This window comes from Malurus melanocephalus, unplaced genomic scaffold, assembly GCF_030028575.1.
Source record: "Malurus melanocephalus ecotype Western Australia unplaced genomic scaffold, MMel_1.1 scaffold_226, whole genome shotgun sequence".
Classification (NCBI taxonomy): Eukaryota; Metazoa; Chordata; class Aves; order Passeriformes; family Maluridae; genus Malurus; species Malurus melanocephalus.
The window spans coordinates 121,158-141,512 of NW_026623458.1; the positions used below are offsets into that span (position 1 = coordinate 121,158).

Genomic DNA, 20,355 nt, shown 5'->3' on the forward strand with positions numbered 1-20,355 from the left:
CAAAACCAACAAAAAAAATCCAAAAAAACCAAACACCAAAAACCCCCAAAAGACCAAAAACAAAGAAAACAAAAACCTGAAGCAAAAAACCAACCAAAAACAACCCCCCCAAAAAACCTTAATTAAAAAAAACCACATAAAACAAAGTTAAAAATCCAACCCTAAACACCAAAAAATAAGAGTTTTCTGGTTGATATTAAAACAAAGCCTGGAAATTAACCCCTCAGGTATGAAATACCCGAGTCCATCATGCTTCCCATCTGTTTAATCCTGAGATTACAACTCAGGCATTACAACTGCCCTCAGAGGAGCCTTTAGCACTGCATATCCAACTCATTCCTAATACAGAGAATTTCAGCATTCCCTACCCATGCCTGTACATGGGCAGAGGAGATCCAACCATCTGTGACTGGTCAAGCAGCAGCATCCCAAAGGAAAGCACATGAGCAGGATTTTCACCTTTTCAGTCAAAAAAATGAAGGTTGGATGAGCTAAGAAATGAAAAGGTGATGAAAGAGGAAAGATTTCACTACAGAAACTCTAAAAAGGAGGTGGGGAAGGAAGGAAAAKCAAAGAGCACTGAAGAATATTTAAAATCAAATTTAAACAATGCCATTAGCAGATAGCAAGATCACCTTTTTCCCTTGGCTTTGACATGAATGTTCTCCTCCCACATGCTGTGCAGATAAAGAGAGTATTCCAATAATTGTGAGATTACAGAAAACAACCACAACTGCACCCACCTCCTATCAAAACAGAGTTCCCATTCATCAACAGAGTTCCCATTCTGATTGAGGGGGAAAAAATGGTCCTGGGAAAGGGMTGAAGCAGGGGACAGGAGAGGAAAGACACTTGTTCTCTTTGTGACCTACACCAATCATTTATTTGGAAGGCAAACCTCCAGCACAGCTAAGGAGAAGGGAGAGTGTCCCTAAACACTTTAGAGCTCATGGCTCACCCAGCAAAGCCCCCAGCTCTGCAAACAGAAGGATGTCCCATACCTCTATAGGGGCAGGAAAACTTCTGCCTGGGTGACAGAAATATTGGACAAGTGAGCACAGAGAAGAAAGGCACCCACCTCACAATTACAATTAGATATATCTAATTATGATGCACAATTACTCATTATAAAGTTACTACCTAGAAGAGGGCAATGCATGTGGAAGCCACTCCACAGGAYTCCCCATTCCTGGGGCCAGCTGAACTTTGCTTTCCTAATTTTGTCATCTTTCATTTCTTCTGTGAATGCCACGCAGGGAAAACAGCCCTGGAAAAGTGGGACTACTTATTAAAGCCTAATTAGCCAMGTAGAAATCACTCATGTCTGCTGCATCAGGCTCAAGAGCTCCTTGAGCTTCTTCTCCACACCTACAAACCTGATTTGTRCAGTTCCTAGACAGAATTTGGATTCCTGAGTATGTGTAGGAGCAGAGATTACCTTCCACCTCTGCTTGACCACAGACTGAGGGAAAAAAAGTGGAAATTGGAGGTCAGTAAAGCAGTTGGAATCAGAATGCCRTTTTCCTCATTAAATGAAGTGAAACGCTGAGAGATGAATTGCGTGTATAGTTCGGTAATTGCGGCAGAGCATTGGATTGCCACGGTGCACGTTTCACTGAGGGTGGGTTTCACATCAGGCAGCCTTCCAGACAGGCACTAATTGAAGAGGATTGAAGAGAAATGAAGAGAATTGAAGAGCCAGGTGCTGCACTCCACCAGCAAAAGGAGGCTGGCTCCAGATGAAGCAATTACACAGGTAGCATTATGTGGCTCGAAGAAATGGTGTTTTATTTCTTGCACGTCAAAACTCTACAGCTTCTGTATGCTTTGCATATGGATGCTGAGGCTGATAAAATATTGGTGAGATCTGAAACAGCATGCCCAAATCAGGGTTCCGATTCTAGCGGGTGAGGGCAGCAAAATAGAAACAAATTTTTGAAGAAAGCGAGTTTTTTGCTTTTTTTGGGCATTCTCCTTTATGTGCYTGCCTTCTTAGATGCCCCAAATCTCTGATATGATGGAGGTCTACAAGCATAAGCTGACTGTTTTAACAGGGCTTAGCATCGAATTATTTCCTGATATATAGATGTGTTAATAATGAAAAAAATGTTTTTTGCTGCAAGGCATCCCCCTGCTCAGATTTTAAAAGTCATGATGTGCTACATCAGAATGAGGTGGTTTTTTAAAAGATCTGCCTGTCTTCCCCACTCTTTGCATAACCAGATACATGTGTACTGCATAGGATAGATTGGGGTTTTGTCTTTTTGGGATTTTTTTTTACTTAAAAAAGCAGTCAGGGAAACAAGAAACTGCAGCTGAGACTGGAATGTGGCACCTTATAAATAAGGCAGGAGACAAGATGCACTCAGATGGCTGAATACAGTAAGGTTATTCAGCACTAAGCCTGCCTAATCACTGAAGTCAAATGTAATGAATTTACTGGTGCGATCAAGGCCCGAGGGAGGGAATTTTCCCCTTTTGCACAAACGGCACSGTACGTAGGCCAGGAAATTCCTTGGCCAAGGTAGGGGGTGTTGCTCCAGCACACGTGGGGGATGAGAGAACCGAGAGAACCCTGCTCTCTGGGGCACCACAGAGGGGAAGCCCTGAGCTCTGGACCTGCAGGGATCTGGGGCAGGTGCTCCAGACAGAACCCAGAGTAAAAGCAGCCACGGTCACTGTGACTGSTCAGCTTTGGCTCCTGGGGAATCCRCTCCTSCCAAGGCAGCTTTTACATAGAACTGGAAGGGAGAAACTGCTCAAGCATTTTGGTCAGCCCAAGCCAAGCTTGGCAAAGGCTGYGACATCMCAACTCRCCTACAGATTGTGTCCACCCCAAGMRYTGGGGGCAGGGTTGGATTATGGCTCCWTTTAGGTATTTCTCTGGGGTGCAGTGGTGAGCTGCATCCTGCCCTTACAAAGGGAGCTGAAACACTGAAGCTCGAGGCACATCCTCCACGCAAAATCCCGGCATTCATCAACACGCCAGCAAGAAACTCCTAGCACATTGCTGAGTTGCCATTGCAATCAACAGATTTTGGCAGGCAAATCGTGGCATTTTAAAGCTGTGGCAATCCACTGCTGAGAAAAACAGTTGCTAAGAAAGAAAAATGAGGAGATGAGTACCCCAGTGAGAACTGTAGTGCCGTGTCCTAGAGCTTCACATGCACCCAGAAAGGTTGTTTCCAGGACTGCTGAAATGTCTGAAGATTCTCACATTTGATGCTTTGGATTAATTAGGAAGATAATAACACAATGTCACTTTGGTTCAGATCCACTGAGGAAAATAAAGAGAGGAAATGATACCTTATGAATGGGAAAGAATAGTCAAAATGGAGTTCAAAATGTTACTTTTAGCAAGCTTAAAAACAAGTCTTATAAAATACTTCTCCATAGACGTTAGTTTGGTGCAAAAGAAGCAAAAAGTGGGGCAAGGAAAATTACACACCTCAAAGGGATCAGCACAAAGAACTGCTTTTTCCTTGGAGTGCACAGAGTGCAAGGACGAAATTTCCTTGGGGTTTTTCCAAGGCATCCAAATTTCCAGCATGTCCATACATTCTTGAGTACCACTAAACTCCCAGGAAACTTGAGGCTACCAGTGTATCTTGCCCACTTCATGGCCCAGGGACAGATCATGTCCACATGCTTTTGTCATTCTGGAAGGGCCAACACAGGAGTTTGTCCCATTGGAGAAATCTAGGGTGGCTGAAAGGAAAATACCCACCTTTCCAGATGAATTTGTGTTAGAATTTTTCACTACCATGCATCCCACTGCCACAGCAARAACAAAAATGAGCCAAAGAGGCCACGAAATAATACTGAAACAAACCTCCCACAGCCACACCACCAGAAAAACCAAATTCCCCATCTCTTCTTACACAACAGCACCAAATCAGCAAATACACCTGGGACAATCAATAGCAGAAACCCATCAGTTTTGTACTATTTTGTCTTTGTGGTTCTTCTACAAAGACRCTACAGCATCTTGAGTTGAGACTGAGCACTTCTGCTGCTGCTGGGGGAAAGCAAGAGGGACAGGTGTCAGTAAAAACACCTACAGATATCTGAAAGTGCTGAAACACAGACAAGTAAGCCCTCACACCAAACGGCGAAAGAGCCGCTGGAGTCTGACGCCCGTTTTGTAACAAGCAAAATTTGCTCTGAACCCATTTTACAAAAGCAAAAACTCAGCCTCACCTCTGTAAGAAGTGAAAAATGTTTGACATCATCTGCCTTGAATAACACAAAAGGTACCTCTAGCATTGAAAAGTGAAATAATAAGAATAACTGATGCTATTAAATTACAAAATTAAGTTTATTTTATCAACATTATAAATACTTTCTTTCCCTCYGTTTAACTCCAAAATGAGATAGCAAAACCAGTACAATGGAACAGTTCAGGAGCTCCTCGGTTCTACTGAAAAAGGTTCCTTTTAATAACAAATTTAAATGGAAAATGACATATTGTCAGTCCAGCAATCTCAGTAGCTGAGCATCCCTGGGCACTTTGTCATTGACATGGCACAATTTTAAGTGTGTTTGGGTATGTATGTGTGCACCTATATACATGCACACTGCTATTTATAAATATACATATATATAGTAATAAACACACATTAACAGGCACWGCCACTCAACAGACACTTTTAGTAAATCAAAAAGGCTTTACACGTTATTTAAGCAGATTCCCAGATGCACACTGGAATTTGGGCCCTGCCCAGTGCAGGCACAATTGTACTGTACTAATCTAGATCCCAAGTGCTCCAGAGATTCAACATTTATGTGTCACCTTTAACTGCTGCAGAGTCTGCCTGCCTCTGGAGCTGCCCAGAATCAAGAATCCCATCACACTTGGAAAAGGGCAAGGAACARTCCTGCAGCATCCTGGTCCCAAGCTGCCCTCGGTGAACCAATTCCTTGCCATGCATGAGCCGTTGTGGAAAACAGAGCGCTCTGTTACCTACAAACACAAGACATCACCAGGGGCATCATGTGGGCAGGGCTCTGGGACACCTTGGATATTAAAGGCACCGCATCCAGCCAGTTGCTGCCCTAATTCCGGTGCTGGGGGCTGTTTTTATCCCACAGTAGATGTGTCCTACTGAGCACACAGCACAGGAAGCTTTCCAGAGGCAAGATAGGCTCGCTCTGCCCGGATCAGYGTACTCCAGCTCCCAGGAACAAAGGCAAACCACGCTCTCCCRTGTGCTCTGAGCTCCTCTGAGCAGCCCAAATGGCACAAAATTGCTCGGGAAATGTGCCCATCCTCTGCTCCAGAGCAGCTGGTCCCTCCTGGGTACCAGGGATGGGCTGACAAGGGCTGGGGACAGAGGGACCAGAGCCAGCTCCCTTCTTGTCACCCACACGKGGGCTGGGGAGGCTGCCTGTGATAAAAGCCAGCMTTTAGWGCCCCAWCTGTGCATGGGACTGAAGGACCAGRCACTGCCACARGCTCAGTGACCACACCTAGCCTGGCCTCAGCACAGCACAGAGCCAAGCTCYGGTGTCATTGGAACCCCCTCCATTGCTCAAGTTTGTAAAACAACCCAAAAGATTAAAGCAGTGGTAACATAATTCTTATTGTCATCAAATATGTAGAATTATTACAGCAATGTCTTTTCTCRCAGCTGGGAAATGATGCAAGGCCTGCTATGAAACCACACCGTGAGGATCTTCCTTGTGGAAATTTCACATACACCAAAAGTATATTCTGATTTTTTTTTATTTTAACAGTTGCCAAATTCTCTTCTAATATATACACATATACTGATTTTCTTCACAAGCCCCATGATAATTATCAAGGGAAGTAATTTGGCTTTCATATTTTATTTTTTTTAAATGAGAAAGGTAAAGACAGAAAATAAGACAAAATACATTTCATGTCGCCATTGATCTATAGATTACAAATATATATAGTTTCCTTCCAGAGGAAGAAATCCTAAAGAAATATTTTGCCCATATCAAATGAACTTTTGAAAAGAGGGAAAAAAAATTAAAAATACATTTTTCAGCTCCCCCCTCCCTCCCACAACAATCACTGGTGGTTTAAAAAGAAAAAAATAAATAAAGCATTCATTTGATTTCCTCCACTTCTACAAAGAAGAAAGACTTATCTGGATAATGACCTGAGTTATTTTCACCGTTTCCAAATGTAAGTAACCCCGATGATCACCTATCAGAGCTACCCCTGGCAAGGCATGTGAAAACGAACACTAGTGGGTCTTTCGAATCAAACAACAAAGCAAAGTTCAATAAATGTATTGCAAGAATTATGCCAAAAGTCAGATGAGCTGACATCTTCATGGGAACTGGTGTGACAAAGTAGAAGTGGAAGCTCTGCTATTTTATCAGCTGAGATATCTGTAGCAATTGGAAACCCAAAGGTGAAACATCTCGTTGATGCCTGTGTATTTGTGTTTGCTTTCTCCTCTTTTAGGCTTGTAAGACAGAGAACAGATGAGTACAGAAGACACACTGGCCTTTGCAGCAGCTAAGCTTTACATTTTCAAACCTATTGTGGGTAACAAGGCAAAGAGCTGCTGCTTGGGGACCAGACTCCCCAAAACTTTGTTCCCTTGAGAAATTAGACAGTTTACAGGTTCAGTCAAAGAAGGTTTTCCCATTCCCAGTGTGACCAGGCCAGGCTGACTGCTGATGTTCCAGCTCTCCTTCCTCCCTCTGGCTGGACTGCAAAGGGGACTGTGAGGCAGTCCATCAGAATTCCCTCTGACACAAATCTCTCCCCAGCATAAAACCTGTATTTTCAAAAGTACAGAACAGCCATCAGGCCTGAAAGCAGAGCAAAACTGGGTGAGTCATGACACGGACAGAGGTGACACGAGAAACCTCACTGGTGACCCTCTGCTGTGCCATTCCATGTGGTTTATCCCATAAAACTCTTTCCCATACAAATGGCTGTCCCACAAGGACACCATAACCACCTGCCCAGCAGCAACGAGGTTGGGTTTGGTCACTGCTGCCAATCTCACCATGCCCCATGGAAACAAGGCCATGGGCATTATCCTCTGCTGCAGCCAGGAAATTCTGTGGTGGCTGAGAACTTACAGCATGGCTTCCCAGAGGATGGCAGGGGAGGGAGTGCAGCTGGCAAAAACACTGGATATTCATCAAGGGCATCCAGAGCTCCTCAAATGTTTTGCAACTGCCTGACTGCTTGTCAAGACAACACAGAGACAACAGGGAATATTTAACTGATGAGAAGTGAGGGGAACAGGAGAATAAAAGCAATGCAGGAAGCTTTAAGGATGGAGGAGGGCCTGGTTGGGTGGCCTAATGTCCCAGTTAATTTGGAGTTTCATTCCCCCACACCCTCTTTACTCTTCCCTCTTTTCTTCTTTTCTTTTTTTTTTTTTTTTTTAAATAAATTGTACAGATGAACATGGGAGAAGTTCATGCTACTTGCTGGAAGCAATAAAGGTAAAATTTGTTGGCCTATGGATTCCACAGACCTTTGAGTGTCCCACCTCATMCATCATGGGCTAACTTATGGAACATAACCGTTCCGTGGCGAGACTCAGCAGCCCTTAGAAACCGGTGGCATGTCCTCAGATATTTTCCTCGACAGTGAGAGACACGTTTGACTCCATCAGTTTCTTCCTCACACGATGCCCGAGCGCCTCAGGTGCAGTCTCGAGATTTCCAGGGATCCTCTTGGACAGGTTCAGACATCAGACTGCCGTCTCCAGATCCTCGTGGGAAACCATTTGATAATTCTGMCGACTCTCCAGGTAGGAGGCCAGGTCGGGGTCACCGGCTTGCTGAGCCCTGTCACGAGGGGTCTTACCCTGGAAGAGAAACACAAAGAAAAAATCTTGTGCTAATATGTTTAGATGACTTCTGGGCAGAAGACAATTTTACAGGTCAGAAGCCACTTGTCTGGATTGCAGAAAGTTTTCTTTTTGTCTGTTTCAGAAAGTTTTTTTGCAATGTACAGTTCTATCATTTGAGCAAGACATCRCAGAATCACAGAGGATCTCTCTTCCTATTGTAGGACACCTCATACAGCCCAGAAAGGTAGGAATTGTTTTTGATTGCCTGGCTGCTGCAAARGTGATTCTGACTCTGGAGAAGAGTCAGAGAGAGAGACTGAAAGAAAACCAAMCCACCCTCAGCTGCTGACCACAGGCTGCTTGTGCTCACAAACTCCAAAGAGGCGGCTTCTGAACCATGTTCCTAAGTAATCCAATGGTTGTAGTGACAGAATATTCCTTGGACTTAACTCTGTCCAGACTTTTCCCAGTCAAGCTTACACCAAGAGCGTGCTGTGGTTAATCAGCAAGCACAGGGGCAAGCCAGGACAAAAGAAAATAGTCAGCCACCCTCACAAAGCAAGTCAGCCACAGTAATGGAGCCTTGCAGATGCTGTGCAATCAGAAACTGAGGATCCTGCAGGTGCTCCTTGCCCACAGGCTGCTCCTCTGCCCACACTGTGCCATGGAGATGTCTCATTCACACCCAACACATCAAACAGAGGCCAGGCTCTCACTGTGGTGACAGTGACCCATGGTGGGGACTGAAAGCTCTTGCACTTGTTAAAATCAATAGAGTTCCTCTATAAAAATAACCTGTTTAAAGGGAKCTGCTCTCACAAGGCACACACAAGGAGGCAGCAGGGATGGGTGCTGATGGGTCTGGCTGGGCTGCAGGGGTTTAGCAGTGGTTTTGCTGATTACCTTGGAGTCTGTCTTCCTCAGGGAGGCTCCCGCATCCACCAGGAGCTGGCAGACGGCGCGGTGGCGCTGGCACGCTGCCTTGTGGAGCGCCGTCTCACCCCTGGAGCCAAGCACAGAGAGCACTGTGAGACACATCACACCCACCAACATTTCCCAGGGGTGGGGACAGAGCACAGACTGGAGGGTSCTGCATCGCTGCCAGGCTCCCTCTTGCTGGCTGAGGCAGATTTGGGCACTCTCTACCCTGGACTCAGTAGGAAAGCCTGTCATGCACAAATAACAGTGTCTGGTGCACTTGCTCCCCCTGTTCTGATGTCCTGCTCTCTTGGATGTATGAAATCAAGAGTTCTGCGTTTGTTTTCCACTGTTGGACCTCTGAGCTGCTGGGGAAGCTTGAACATTTTCAGAAAAGAAGAACCGTGTACTGGGAGCACATTTACTGCAAAGCTTCTCACTCAGACTGGAGCTAAGTCTGACTGTTGGATTGAGAGTAAAGAAATCTGTCTGGATTTGCCCAGGAAGAAGAGGAAAGTATGCTTGGAGTGGGTTGAAAAGGTGTCCCTAATATTAGCATCCAACAAGCAGGGCCATTACATAACCTGTGAAATAACAAATGACGAGAAATACATGTAATTGGGCAAATCTTGCACATCCCTACACCGTGTGCATAAAGGAATTTCAGCCCCAGTGTGAGACAGGAGAAGTTGAAATATAAATAGGCTTGTAATGAATATGCCCTTGCTGCATGAGAACTGGTATGAGAATGGGATCCTATCCAGTTTCCCCCTGAGGACCAAAAGACAAATTCCTACTGCCATTTACAGCTTGAACCTTCCCTTTCCAAGGGTTAGAAGTAAAGAACCTTTGAAAAGGGAAGCCCCCATGGCTGTGCTGTCTAACACTGTATATCAGTGGTTGTGCTGCATTCCTGGATGAAAAGAACCAGGCAGTCCATCCCGTCCCCATCACCTTCACTCATGCAAAAGGTGTTCTCTGTTGGCAGAGGAGGACACTGTGGGATGARAAATGGTGGGTTTGAACCCTATGAGAAATACTGCTTTTGCTTCCCATGCATTACACAGACTTTCCATGACTATTCATGCTTCCCTTATACGCTTTTGTTAAATTTTAATTATACAACAAGATGTAGAGCGGTTGGGAACTGGGAAGGAAACTAATTTTTTTTTTGGTTGTTTTTTTTTAATATAGGAACAGAGGTGATTGGTGTTTTAACTACATGATGGAAACCTTCAGCTGCTCAGGTCCTGGCCACTTGAGCACCCTGGATGAATCAAGAAGGGATTAAAAAAAAGGTGTAGAGTAAGGAAAGTAATTTCCTGACTTCTAGAATTTACTCTTCAGGTTGATCCCTTAAACCCCAAAACACAAGACAGGGCTTCTATTTCTCCAGAAAGATTAAGGAAGCAAGGGGAGCAATAGAGAGAACGTCCTTTGCAAAATCCAAGAAATGTTTGTTTTAGGCAGGAATGCCACATATAAGGTGGTTGGTGTGTGGGTTTTAGGGGGAATTCTGTTTGTTTGTCTATTTTTGAAGAGCTGTRCCGTTTTACAAGCTTTTCCCTCTTTTAAAGTTTGCACTTGAAAACCAAGAGGATTCTGCTGGTCTAACACATGGAATTGGAAGGAAAAGAGGAGGTTGTACTTACGTTTCACTGTCTACCATGTCCAGTAACTCAGATGGACCTGCAAAAGATGATCAGGTGTGTTATACAGCAGGACCATGTATGTCTACCACGAGAAGATTCCCAGTAAAAATACATAAAAGTGAAAGCTCAACCTGCTCAAATACATCAGATTTCAATGGAATATTTGCTTGTGTGAGCACTTGCACTAATAAAATTCTGAATGCACAGTCACTGCTGGAGTGTCAGCAACAGGGAGTAGCAGCCTCTAAATTACACTGGGAATGAATATTCATGGAGTTTATTTTCTCACTCTTCACCTTGCTCAATTAAGTGGTTCACATAAGTACACTACATTGAAATTGCTGATACACTGGAAACTCTGATATATTGCAAGTTGTTGTTGGTATTAGGGGGAAAATGTCATTAGGAAGTTGAAATTAGCCAAATTCCATCCTGAATGACATCCCTGTGCTACTCCATTTAATAGCRTTGTACAAAATGTAGATCAGGGTGGAATATTCCCAGCAGTCTTTATATTGATATGCAAATCCTGTACTCTACTGGTTAGCAATGATCAGGAAAGTAAGATTAAGAAAAAGAGAAAAGATTTTTGTTAAGTGGGGGGGAAAAAAAWAATGTATTTATGTTAATGTTCTTTTGTCCTTGATACTCACTTCAGGCAGAAATTCCATCACTGAATTATGGTGATATGGAAAGGCCAGGATCTGGATAGCATTTGAAAAAAACAAACTTTTCCTTTGCAATCTGTCATATTAGTCTTCTCTCCACTGCTCTGGAGTATGGTGTTAGAAGGTATAGGGCAGTCAGCAAGGGGAATGGGGAAACTTTACAAGGATTTTCCTTCCTGCACATGAATATTTCTCTTCAGTGCACTGTGACTTCGAAATTCAAGAGTCCTCAAGAGCTTACAGCAAATCTTACCTGAAACTGAGGAATTTCACACTATTTGCTCACAAAGGCCTACACACAACCTCTCTACATCCCTTCCACTCCCGGTGTGTGTCAAAATGGATCAGAGCAGCCTGCCTTTACCTCGCTGCTTTGACATGGGGCATCACTGGGGGCTCCTGGAGCTGCAGCTCCTTCCCTTCATCTTCTGCCACCATAAAAGGGTTGTGCTCAGTCCTCAGTGCACAGGGTGTTGTCACCCCTCATACCTGYCGTGAAAGTTCCCAAAACTCAGCAGCCACTGTCAATCATTTAATGCACCCTGACTCCACCACTGCACATCCACACTCGCCTGTTGTGTGTTCACTCCTGCCCACCCAAAAGAATCTCTCATCACCCCTGAGCTTGTGAAGAACAATAAAGGGGCTGAGCAAAGCCTCTTGTTGAGAGGAAAGAAAGATAATGGCTGAGAAGCTAAAAAGATAATTTAAAAAACACACATAAAGAAAAGGATTCCTTTTGATTTCTTAGGAGAAAATCGCATTCTCTCAAAAATAAAGGTAATTCCCTTGGCTTCCTGCAGCACCACATCCCAGTGAAGCAGGAAGTTAGAAAACACTGCCAGCTATTATTTCTGTTCATGAATGGAGCAAGGAAGGTTGTGTTGTCAAGGTGGAAAGAAGAAGGGGACAGATGTGGCTTTATGGGACATGGAGGCACTTGCCCAGCTAAGCGGAAAAAGGTGTTAAAAGATTAGGAGGAAGGATGGAGAGATGATAGAAGAATGTGACCTGAGAGTGAGAAGAAATCTGGGGCAGAGTGGGTCTGGAGAGAAGCCAAGAGTGAAGGAAAACTGGTCTGAAGGAGGAAGAAAGAGCAGGGCTGGGACAGAGGAGCTGATGCTGAGGGCAGTGAGTGAGCACAGAGCTGAGGAGGTGACAGCACAGCCCTTGTGAAGGGAACTCTGCTGGATACTGTCCCAAATCAAACATTTCATGGCAGAGCCCTGACTCCATCCAAGTCATACACAAGGGCCAGATGCTGGGGTTCATAATTAGCTGCACAACATGGTACYGGGATTCATTAATTTCATTCTCTCCGGCCTATCTCCGAAGCTGAAATGTCCCAACTCACGCACAGCCTGAGCTGTGCCCTTTCCTTCTTTTATTTTATTTCCACTTGTGCTTCTCTTAAACCATCTCACGCCCTCCTCCTAATTCCCTTTCCCCTCTTTTTTGGACCTCATTTTTATATCAGTCTCCCTGGCGCTGCCAACCGACCATTCCAAATCCCCCTCTGCCCGGGGACAAAAGCTGCACAGATGTGGGAAGGGCTGGCACTGGGAAAGCTAAGGCACTGTCATCCTGACCCAGCAGGGAGGCGGCTGTTTCACTCCAGGACAAGAGGCAGAGAAAGAAAAGGGGACCGAGGCACAGAGAGAAAAGAGGACAAAATAACCCCATAGAAATCCGGAAGGGAAATGCATGAGTGAGATTTCTATCAGGCAAAAACAGCAGGGGGGAAAAAAAAAAAAAAAAAAAAGAGAGAGAGAAAGGGGGAAAAGAGACTGTGGGGCTGAAGAATGGCAGGATGGGGACGGGGGAACGGGGTGGGGGGAGAAGTTCGCATGAAAAGAGCTGAAAAGCATGACGCACRGAGGGGAAGCCCAGCTGAGATCGCTCTCTGTCCTCAGCATCGCCCAAAGACTGGCTGGGTAGAATTATTAACTTTTTTTTCCTTCTCTCCTTTTGCCCTCTTTCCCTCCACCAAAGCCCTCCTCCAGTTTCTCAGGAGGCAGAGCAGCCTGGGCTGGRTGTGGGAGGAGGGAAGGGAGCTCAAAAGCAGCWGATCCTTCACCGAGCTCACCGCAACAACAACAAAAAGAAGACTCGAAGTGACCATATTTCAGAGGCATTTCCAAAATATACAGCACCACACATTCTGAAAGGTCTCTGGACCCACAGGAGACCGAAAGCCATTAACCCCTGCCTTGTCCTGTCAGTCCTCAGAGAACTGGGCAAGAAGGGCATTTACTTCAAGCAGTAATGTCAGACATTGTCACCATTTGTCTGTGTTTATCTGTCAAAACCCTCTTCGTTTAATAACCTGATCGAGATTGTTAGCTGGGGGACAAAACTGGATGTGGTTCTTCGCTTTCAAAGTGGTAGTATTTTTAAAATAACAGCAACCTGGAAATTCAGAAGGCTAGAAATAGCCTTTCCCCAACTCCACACACTTCTTTTTTACCTGATGTGAAAATTAACAGTGGTTTGTTTTGGGTTTTTTTTTTTCTGCTAGTGTATTTTAGCTCAGAATTTCCACTGTAACTGAAGAGGTTAGTAAGATTATGGGAGCATTCCTTTCAACCTGTCTGTCAGCCATGTTGCCCTAAAACTTGGTCAAGCTGAAATTAAAATAGGCTGTTATACATAGTGCCTTCTAGAAAAACACCCCTGACCAATGACCATTACCTTGAAACACCCTAGACATGCTAAACAATGTCACACAAACTCACTCTTATTCAGTGTTGCTTTCTGATGACTATTCAAACTTTGTCACCAACACACAATTCTGTCACAGCAAAATTTGCTTTCCAAAAGCCTTCTTAGGAACTCCTGATTCTGGTCAGGGTGCAAATCCAGATTCATTGCTGGCTCTTAACTCTGGATTTTCCAGTGCTAAAATCAACAAAAGCATCATCTTTTTTTAATCAGAGGAKGCTTTCTAGTGAAGCAAGGACACAGAGGTTTGAGGACACAGAAATGTTTAGGATGGGATGCCCYACATACCATCTGTTGCATCAGAACTTCATACCACAAACTCCTAAGGCAATTGTAAACATCTTTCCTCTCTTCTGATTAAAATACCCCACATTAACTATAGAATTCTCGCTTGTTTTTTTGAATGACCAGAGGAGACAAGCACAAGGCAAATGGAGTTATTTGCATAACATTTATAAATTTTTCACAGCTGCCAGGTAGACTCCAATCCAAGTTTGATACCTTCCTTTGTAATCCTAGTTCTATGGGTGCCACTCCTGTATTGAGCTGGATTCACCCCACTGTTTTTCAAACTAGACAGCTGAAGTTCCTGGAGCAGTGGGTTTTGTCTTCTTTTGCTGCTGTTGTTTTTTAAAGATATTCAGAATTTTTTTCCCTGYGTGGATAATAATAGATTTTCTGTGCTGTGTGCTTGAGGGTATTTTACAGTGGAACTCATGTTATCATGAACTATCTCCAGCCATGTATGGGAAGCAGACAAACTAACGAGGAARTGTGGCTGGGCAGAGGTAATTGCCAGAACAGAAGTAAGACTCATTTTTATGAAATTTTTATTGGGTGGATGTTGGCAGAAACAAGAATGTCTGTACAAGGAAACCCTCAGATATTAGCAGCACTGGATCAGGTCRTATACAGTAATTAATGCTGAGGACATGCCAAATGCCAGAGAATGCAAAATAAAACAAGGACATTATGATGATGAATCAGCAAGAGAGCTCATTTGTGGCTGAGAAGTGCCCAGGGTAGAAATGAGTTTCATTAATTGCTTGGTGGGAGAAGAGAGCAGGCCTCTGTTAGAGCATTGTCCCATGCACTCCCTGATCCCCAGAGAATGTTAAACAAACAAYGCATTTGGAGAAGCCCAGAGGACATAAGCCTGGAAAGCTGCAAAAGCTTCCTGCCATCCTTGGGGATACAGAAGGAAGAGAGGAACTGGGCTGACATTTGCTCAACCTTCTGATTTGTCTTTGTCTAACAGTCCSTAATCCCTCACATTTCTCTATTTACTTCAAAAATTCCCATGGATTCCCTGCTCACATCCTCACCAGTCCGAATTATCTCATTTTAAACCTTCACCAAGAGAACAGTAACTGGGTCAGACTGTGACTAAGTTAAAGTATATGTGTCTAATAAAAATTCACCATCTATGACGGTGAATTGGCACAGGTCATGTGCAGCCTGAAAAGAGACCAGGGGCAGTAAGAAAATGAAGCAGAATTATGCCTGTCCACAGAATTCAGTGGCACACGTGCACTGTGACTAATGAGATAATCCAGAGCAGCTAAATAGGAGGCAGAGTCAGCACTGGGAAGGCTGGCTAGAGCTGGTGAGAAAACCAGGCAGTATTTGGATATAAAGCCCACTGCACTGAGCTGTACAGGTGTGGGTAAATCTACAGAATGGAGTAAAGRAACAATTCAGCCCCTCCCAATCAGATTCTGGAGCACAGCTCAGTTGCCCACACACAGAAATTTTGTGCCATTTGATACACCTACAGGCAAGCCTTGGGATGTGTTTGGAATGGCAGAGATGCTCCCTTAGGCTGTGTGTGTTATCCTGCAGAGCCATGCAAATGTCCTGGATATCCAAGGGCAAATGGCATTAGACATTTATGTTTATCTAAATGAATAAAGTTCACAGGTAACTGTTGCCTGAATCACTTTCTGGGCTCCAGAGGCTGTTTTAACCAGGATTTCCTTTGGGTTAACCATGCTAGAACTCTGCTGCTGTTAAGGATGCCCTCCTCAGGWCCATCTGCCACTCTCTGTGAGAGAGGACAGAGTGCCTCTAGTGCCTCTGTCACACGAGAACAAATTCTGACTCACAGCTGGCTGTTGGCAATACAGGAATTTGGACCTATGGAATACCTGACACCTGTGCAAACACCTCACTGAGGAGCAAAGCTCAGAGAGATTCATTACTTCTTCCCTTCCCATGAGCTGTGCTTTCTCCTATCTGTACAATTTGTGCAATACCTTGGAGCATTAGCTAACACTTATTCTAATTGCCAGGGGCAGGCTCTGTGTTCAGTGCTAGTGCAGAAATAATGTAGCTGATTTTGACATTCGGAAGCCAAAATAGCCATTGATATTTTGAAGTGGGGTCAGAGTTACAACTAAAAAACTTTTCCAACAGTGCAGGAGGCTGATAATTGTGACTTGCAGAGCAGTAACTGTATTACTACACCACTCTCCAACAGTGAGGGAACAAGGTTACAGGGTTCASCAGGCAGAAATTTCTAAATTTGATTGCCTCAGACACAAAAAAATTGCTGCATAGCCTGCAAAACTTGCTGATGCCTAAATTCAGGCTTACCTAAACCAAAGGCCAGACAAAATTAAGACAATAAAAAGCAGWTCTATTATTGAAGGGCCTTCAGGTGCATTCAGGGCAGTCCCACACCCACAATGGACAATGGCTCACGGGTTTTTCACCCTTTCTCACTTTTGTCCATTTGCACGTGGGCTGAATCCTCCAATTGCAGCTGCAGCCAATGCAGTCATTGGCTCCAAGTTGGCTCCCCTCAATTCTCTGTTGTTTCCATCTCTTGGGGCCTGGCACAGGGAGGTGTCCTTGAGTTTGGGGCAGCAGAGGAATTGTTTTGTGTGAAAATGGGAGAGCAGGAGCTCAACACTGTCTGTGGAGTCTGGAGTTAAACACTGAAGAATTACAGGATTATAGATACATGGAAATAAAGCTAAAATCCTAAGGCACCACTGCTACTGACAAAGATAAGAAGAGTCAAAAGGAAAAAAGATCAATGGTATGATCACATTCTGTGAATACAAAATGGGGGTCATAAGTTTTTGCTATTGGTGRTCTGGAATCTAACAGACATAATATTCTAAGGTTGGAATGGAMGCTAGGTGAACTCATCTAGAAATAATGAAGCAAATTCTTGACCAGTGTGTTATTATATGCTGAAATAACAGCCTTGGCTGTATGGATTCTTTGTAGCTGTAAATGTTTTAMTAGAGATGAGATTATTTCTACAACATATGCTGTAACTGAGAAAGATTTCAGAGGATTGCTGTGCCAGAGGTTCTAACCAGAGTTTCACACTGCTTTCTTCACAGCCCCCCACTGATGCAATTGTGAAAACACCATCCTCCTCAAAAACCATCCTAATTTTTCCTTTCACACTGTGCCTGGAGCCATCTCTGTCCTGGCTACCACATTCCCCACATGCTGCAGGTGGACRTTTCACTGAGGGAGAGCCCAGAGGAGTGAGAGCACTTTGATCTGCATGGTGTGGCTCTGCTTGAGCTGAAGCTCAGCTCTCTGGGGATTTGCCCACTCACCGTGCTCCAGGATGTATTTCACAATCTCGCCATTCCCAGTCTTGGCAGCGTGGTGCAACAAGGAGCAGTGATCAGGTCCTTGGATTAACAAATTGGCTCCTTTTTTACAACATTCTATGAACTGGAAGAAAAAAAAAGAGACAAAAGAGAGAGAGGAAAAAAAAATACAGAAGCATAAGATGAGAGGAGCAGAGAAACAAATGTCAGTAAATTCTTCACTGGTTCTCATTGGAAGTCAGTACTGAAACGGAATGAAATAAAATGAAACATTAATCTAAAGCCAGCTTTTAGCCCCCAATATAAAACATCTGAAACTAGATGTATTGACAATTATATGGGTTAAGGAGAACAGTCTYTATTTCCTAAACAATGAGACATTGTTACTCCACTGGTGATGATTTATTGCTTGCTAGCAATGCTTGCAAGCCACATCTGGTGAAACTGTTGGGATATATTAAAATACATGTACTTCATACAAAAATCTGGCTTCTTTACTGAAGACTCGATTTTTTTCCTCAGCACAGGAGCCAAGGATTTTCTGACTAAATCAGAAAACTCCAACTCAAAATTCCAGCAGGAGGTGAGGTGACTGTCAGGGACCCCCCTTCTCACTGTCCCTGTTCAGGACTGAGGGAAGAGGAACTTTCCCTATCAAAGCCAGCTCAGGAAAAAAGTTTTGAAGTTGTCTTAATGAGAATGATATTTTTATGACTGGCTGAAGGACTGCTCCCTAGATGCAGCAGCCACAAGTTTTGATGCAGGGGTGTAGAAGGGGCACCTGCAGGCAAAAAGTTGRCCTGACAGCACTGACATTTTTACAAATAGCTCCAAGCCTGGCTTCTCACAGATAAAATTGCAATCATTAATCACAGTCCTCATCCAAATTTGAGGGCATGTTTTCAAATCCTGACTTGGCTACTTGCACACATAGCCTGAATAGCTGTCTGACGTGGGACTTCAGCCACTGGGCACAAAACATTTTGCATGAGTAGTTTTTCGTCCCAACCTAACTACACCAAGGCACTACAAGTTTTGAGACATCCACCAGGTGATGGAACAACCAGCTGAGCTTTGTTCCACCTGCTCTGGTGGTTGCCTAGGTAGACTTTAAGAAAGCCAGCACTCAGCAGCTTGGCCACCAACATCACTGGTGTAAAATATCCTTTACWGTGTGAGGCTGTGTCTGAACTACCCTGCAGTAATTTCCCTGTTAGTAACTGGCACCTTGCTCCATGCAGTGGGCTCTGAATGCTGGGCAAAAAGGAGCTGGCTAACACCAGATCCCACTCACCCAAATTTCACACCTCACCCGACTGATGTGTTCCCCTGGCATTCAGGGTTTCCTGGAAAGGCTGTAAAATGGCACTTGCCAGCAGTTCCCCACAGCAGCCTGTTTACATTTCGAGCAGAGGTGTGATAAAATTTACCGTATATCTGACCAGCAAAAAACTGCAAACAAGCGGACACACGGCGCTCTGTGCTTACCTTCAGKAGATCACCAGATATGACTGCCTGTAAAAGTGCTGCAAAAGACAAAAGAAAACTGCTGTCAGGCAGAAAGCACTGAGCACACAGCCTCCCAGCTGAGGGTGTAGCTCACAGCATGTGCAAGTTAAGATGGACATCCCTCAGTCCCCTTGCATTCTCATGAGCTGCCAAAACCCTGCAGTGGTACATACTGGAGAGGCAGAAGACAGCCCATGGCGATGAAAGCTCTATGGACATCAAGCCATCATTTCAACTGCTTTCCTAAAACTGCAGGCTGAATTTTTCACTTGAGACACTCCTGAGACCTTTTGACAATGTCCACAAGGTGGGTCAAGTCTCCAGCACCTGAGGCATCACTGAAGATATCAGTGTTATCTACACAGAGAATCTGAAAACATCTTCAGACCTGTCAGACTCTGTCACACTGATGGTGGAGTGCTCAGGCAGTCCCCAATACACTGAGAATCCCAAGGGGTAGATTACTAAGTGAAAAGAGAGGAATTTCTTGTCAATTACTTGTGTTACAAAAAAATTTAGAGGCCAGTGGGGAGCAGGTCCCTGGGTTTGGAGCAAGCGCCACTCCTCGCCTTCTCAGTCCTTGTATTTGAAACAGATATAGAAGGAAAAAGACACAAAGAGGACACAGGCTCACAACAAGGCAGGACAGAGCTGCACACAGAGCTGACAGTTTCTTTCTACTCACTCCTGTCTGCCTGGAGCCCGTGAAAAAAACAGAAGGAAAGCAAAATCATGGGACTCGCCATTGCCCTGAGAAGCTGTTACAAACCCACCACTGTGTGGCTATCTCTTCCTTTTCCATCCCTTCTCCCTATCATGAGATATAATGTAAAAAACAATGATGAATAATCTTTCTGAGAAAGCACTTAACGTGGGCTGCATCTTAGAAAGCATTRAACACCTGCCTCATCTCACACTTTTTCAAGTGAGCCCGTTTYTATCTTTGCGTCTCGGCAGCGCAATCAAATTAAGCGTTTGCTCAAGTGCCACCCTTGATAAAGGTGCCAAAAGTTCACGTAGGGAGGAAGAAGAGGGGGAAGAGAGCACAGTACAGGATTGCCTCGGAAAAAGAACACACAGGAAACTGCACAGAGGGAATTCCACCATGAGCTCGTTACGCCTCCAGAAACGAAGAGGCATCCAAGCCAAACACTGCACAAGAGGAAGGATKGTCAAAGGCAACTCAACAAATGCCTCTTTTTTTTTGTTTGGAAACACCTGGGGTTGTGTGGCTTTCTGGTCTCAGTAATGCCTCACGCCCTGGCCAAGCAGCAGTGGGAAAAGTAAAATCCCAGTCCAGCTAAATTCTGTCTTGAGGAAGCAGCAGCAATTCTTGCAATGTTAGACTTAGGGCAGTTTTTCAGTGGCCATGAGTTAAACTAAATCCTAAAAATCTTCCTGGCATCTGTGAGAATGAGGACACATAGATTTTAGGAATGGAAGAAGAAAACACCAGCAGGTAAGAGCTAGGAAATCCTTCAGATCTTATTTTCAGTAGTTTACATCTTTTTTTTTT

General features: G+C 44.4%; 1 protein-coding gene across 1 annotated transcript in view; it reads right to left on the reverse strand.

Annotated features, from left to right (window-relative positions):
• Positions 1-6,640: 6,640 nt before the first annotated feature.
• DGKI (diacylglycerol kinase iota) overlaps positions 6,641-20,355 on the reverse strand; it is a 186,348-nt gene continuing 172,633 nt past the window's right edge. The window contains exons 30-34 of the mRNA XM_057374488.1: positions 18,819-18,856; positions 17,334-17,454; positions 10,364-10,400; positions 8,697-8,796; positions 6,641-7,808 (exon numbers count right to left, since the gene is read on the reverse strand). Coding sequence (XP_057230471.1) covers positions 7,692-7,808; positions 8,697-8,796; positions 10,364-10,400; positions 17,334-17,454; positions 18,819-18,856 — 413 coding nt within the window. The 3' untranslated portion in view covers positions 6,641-7,691. The remainder of the gene's footprint in view (positions 7,809-8,696; positions 8,797-10,363; positions 10,401-17,333; positions 17,455-18,818; positions 18,857-20,355) is intronic.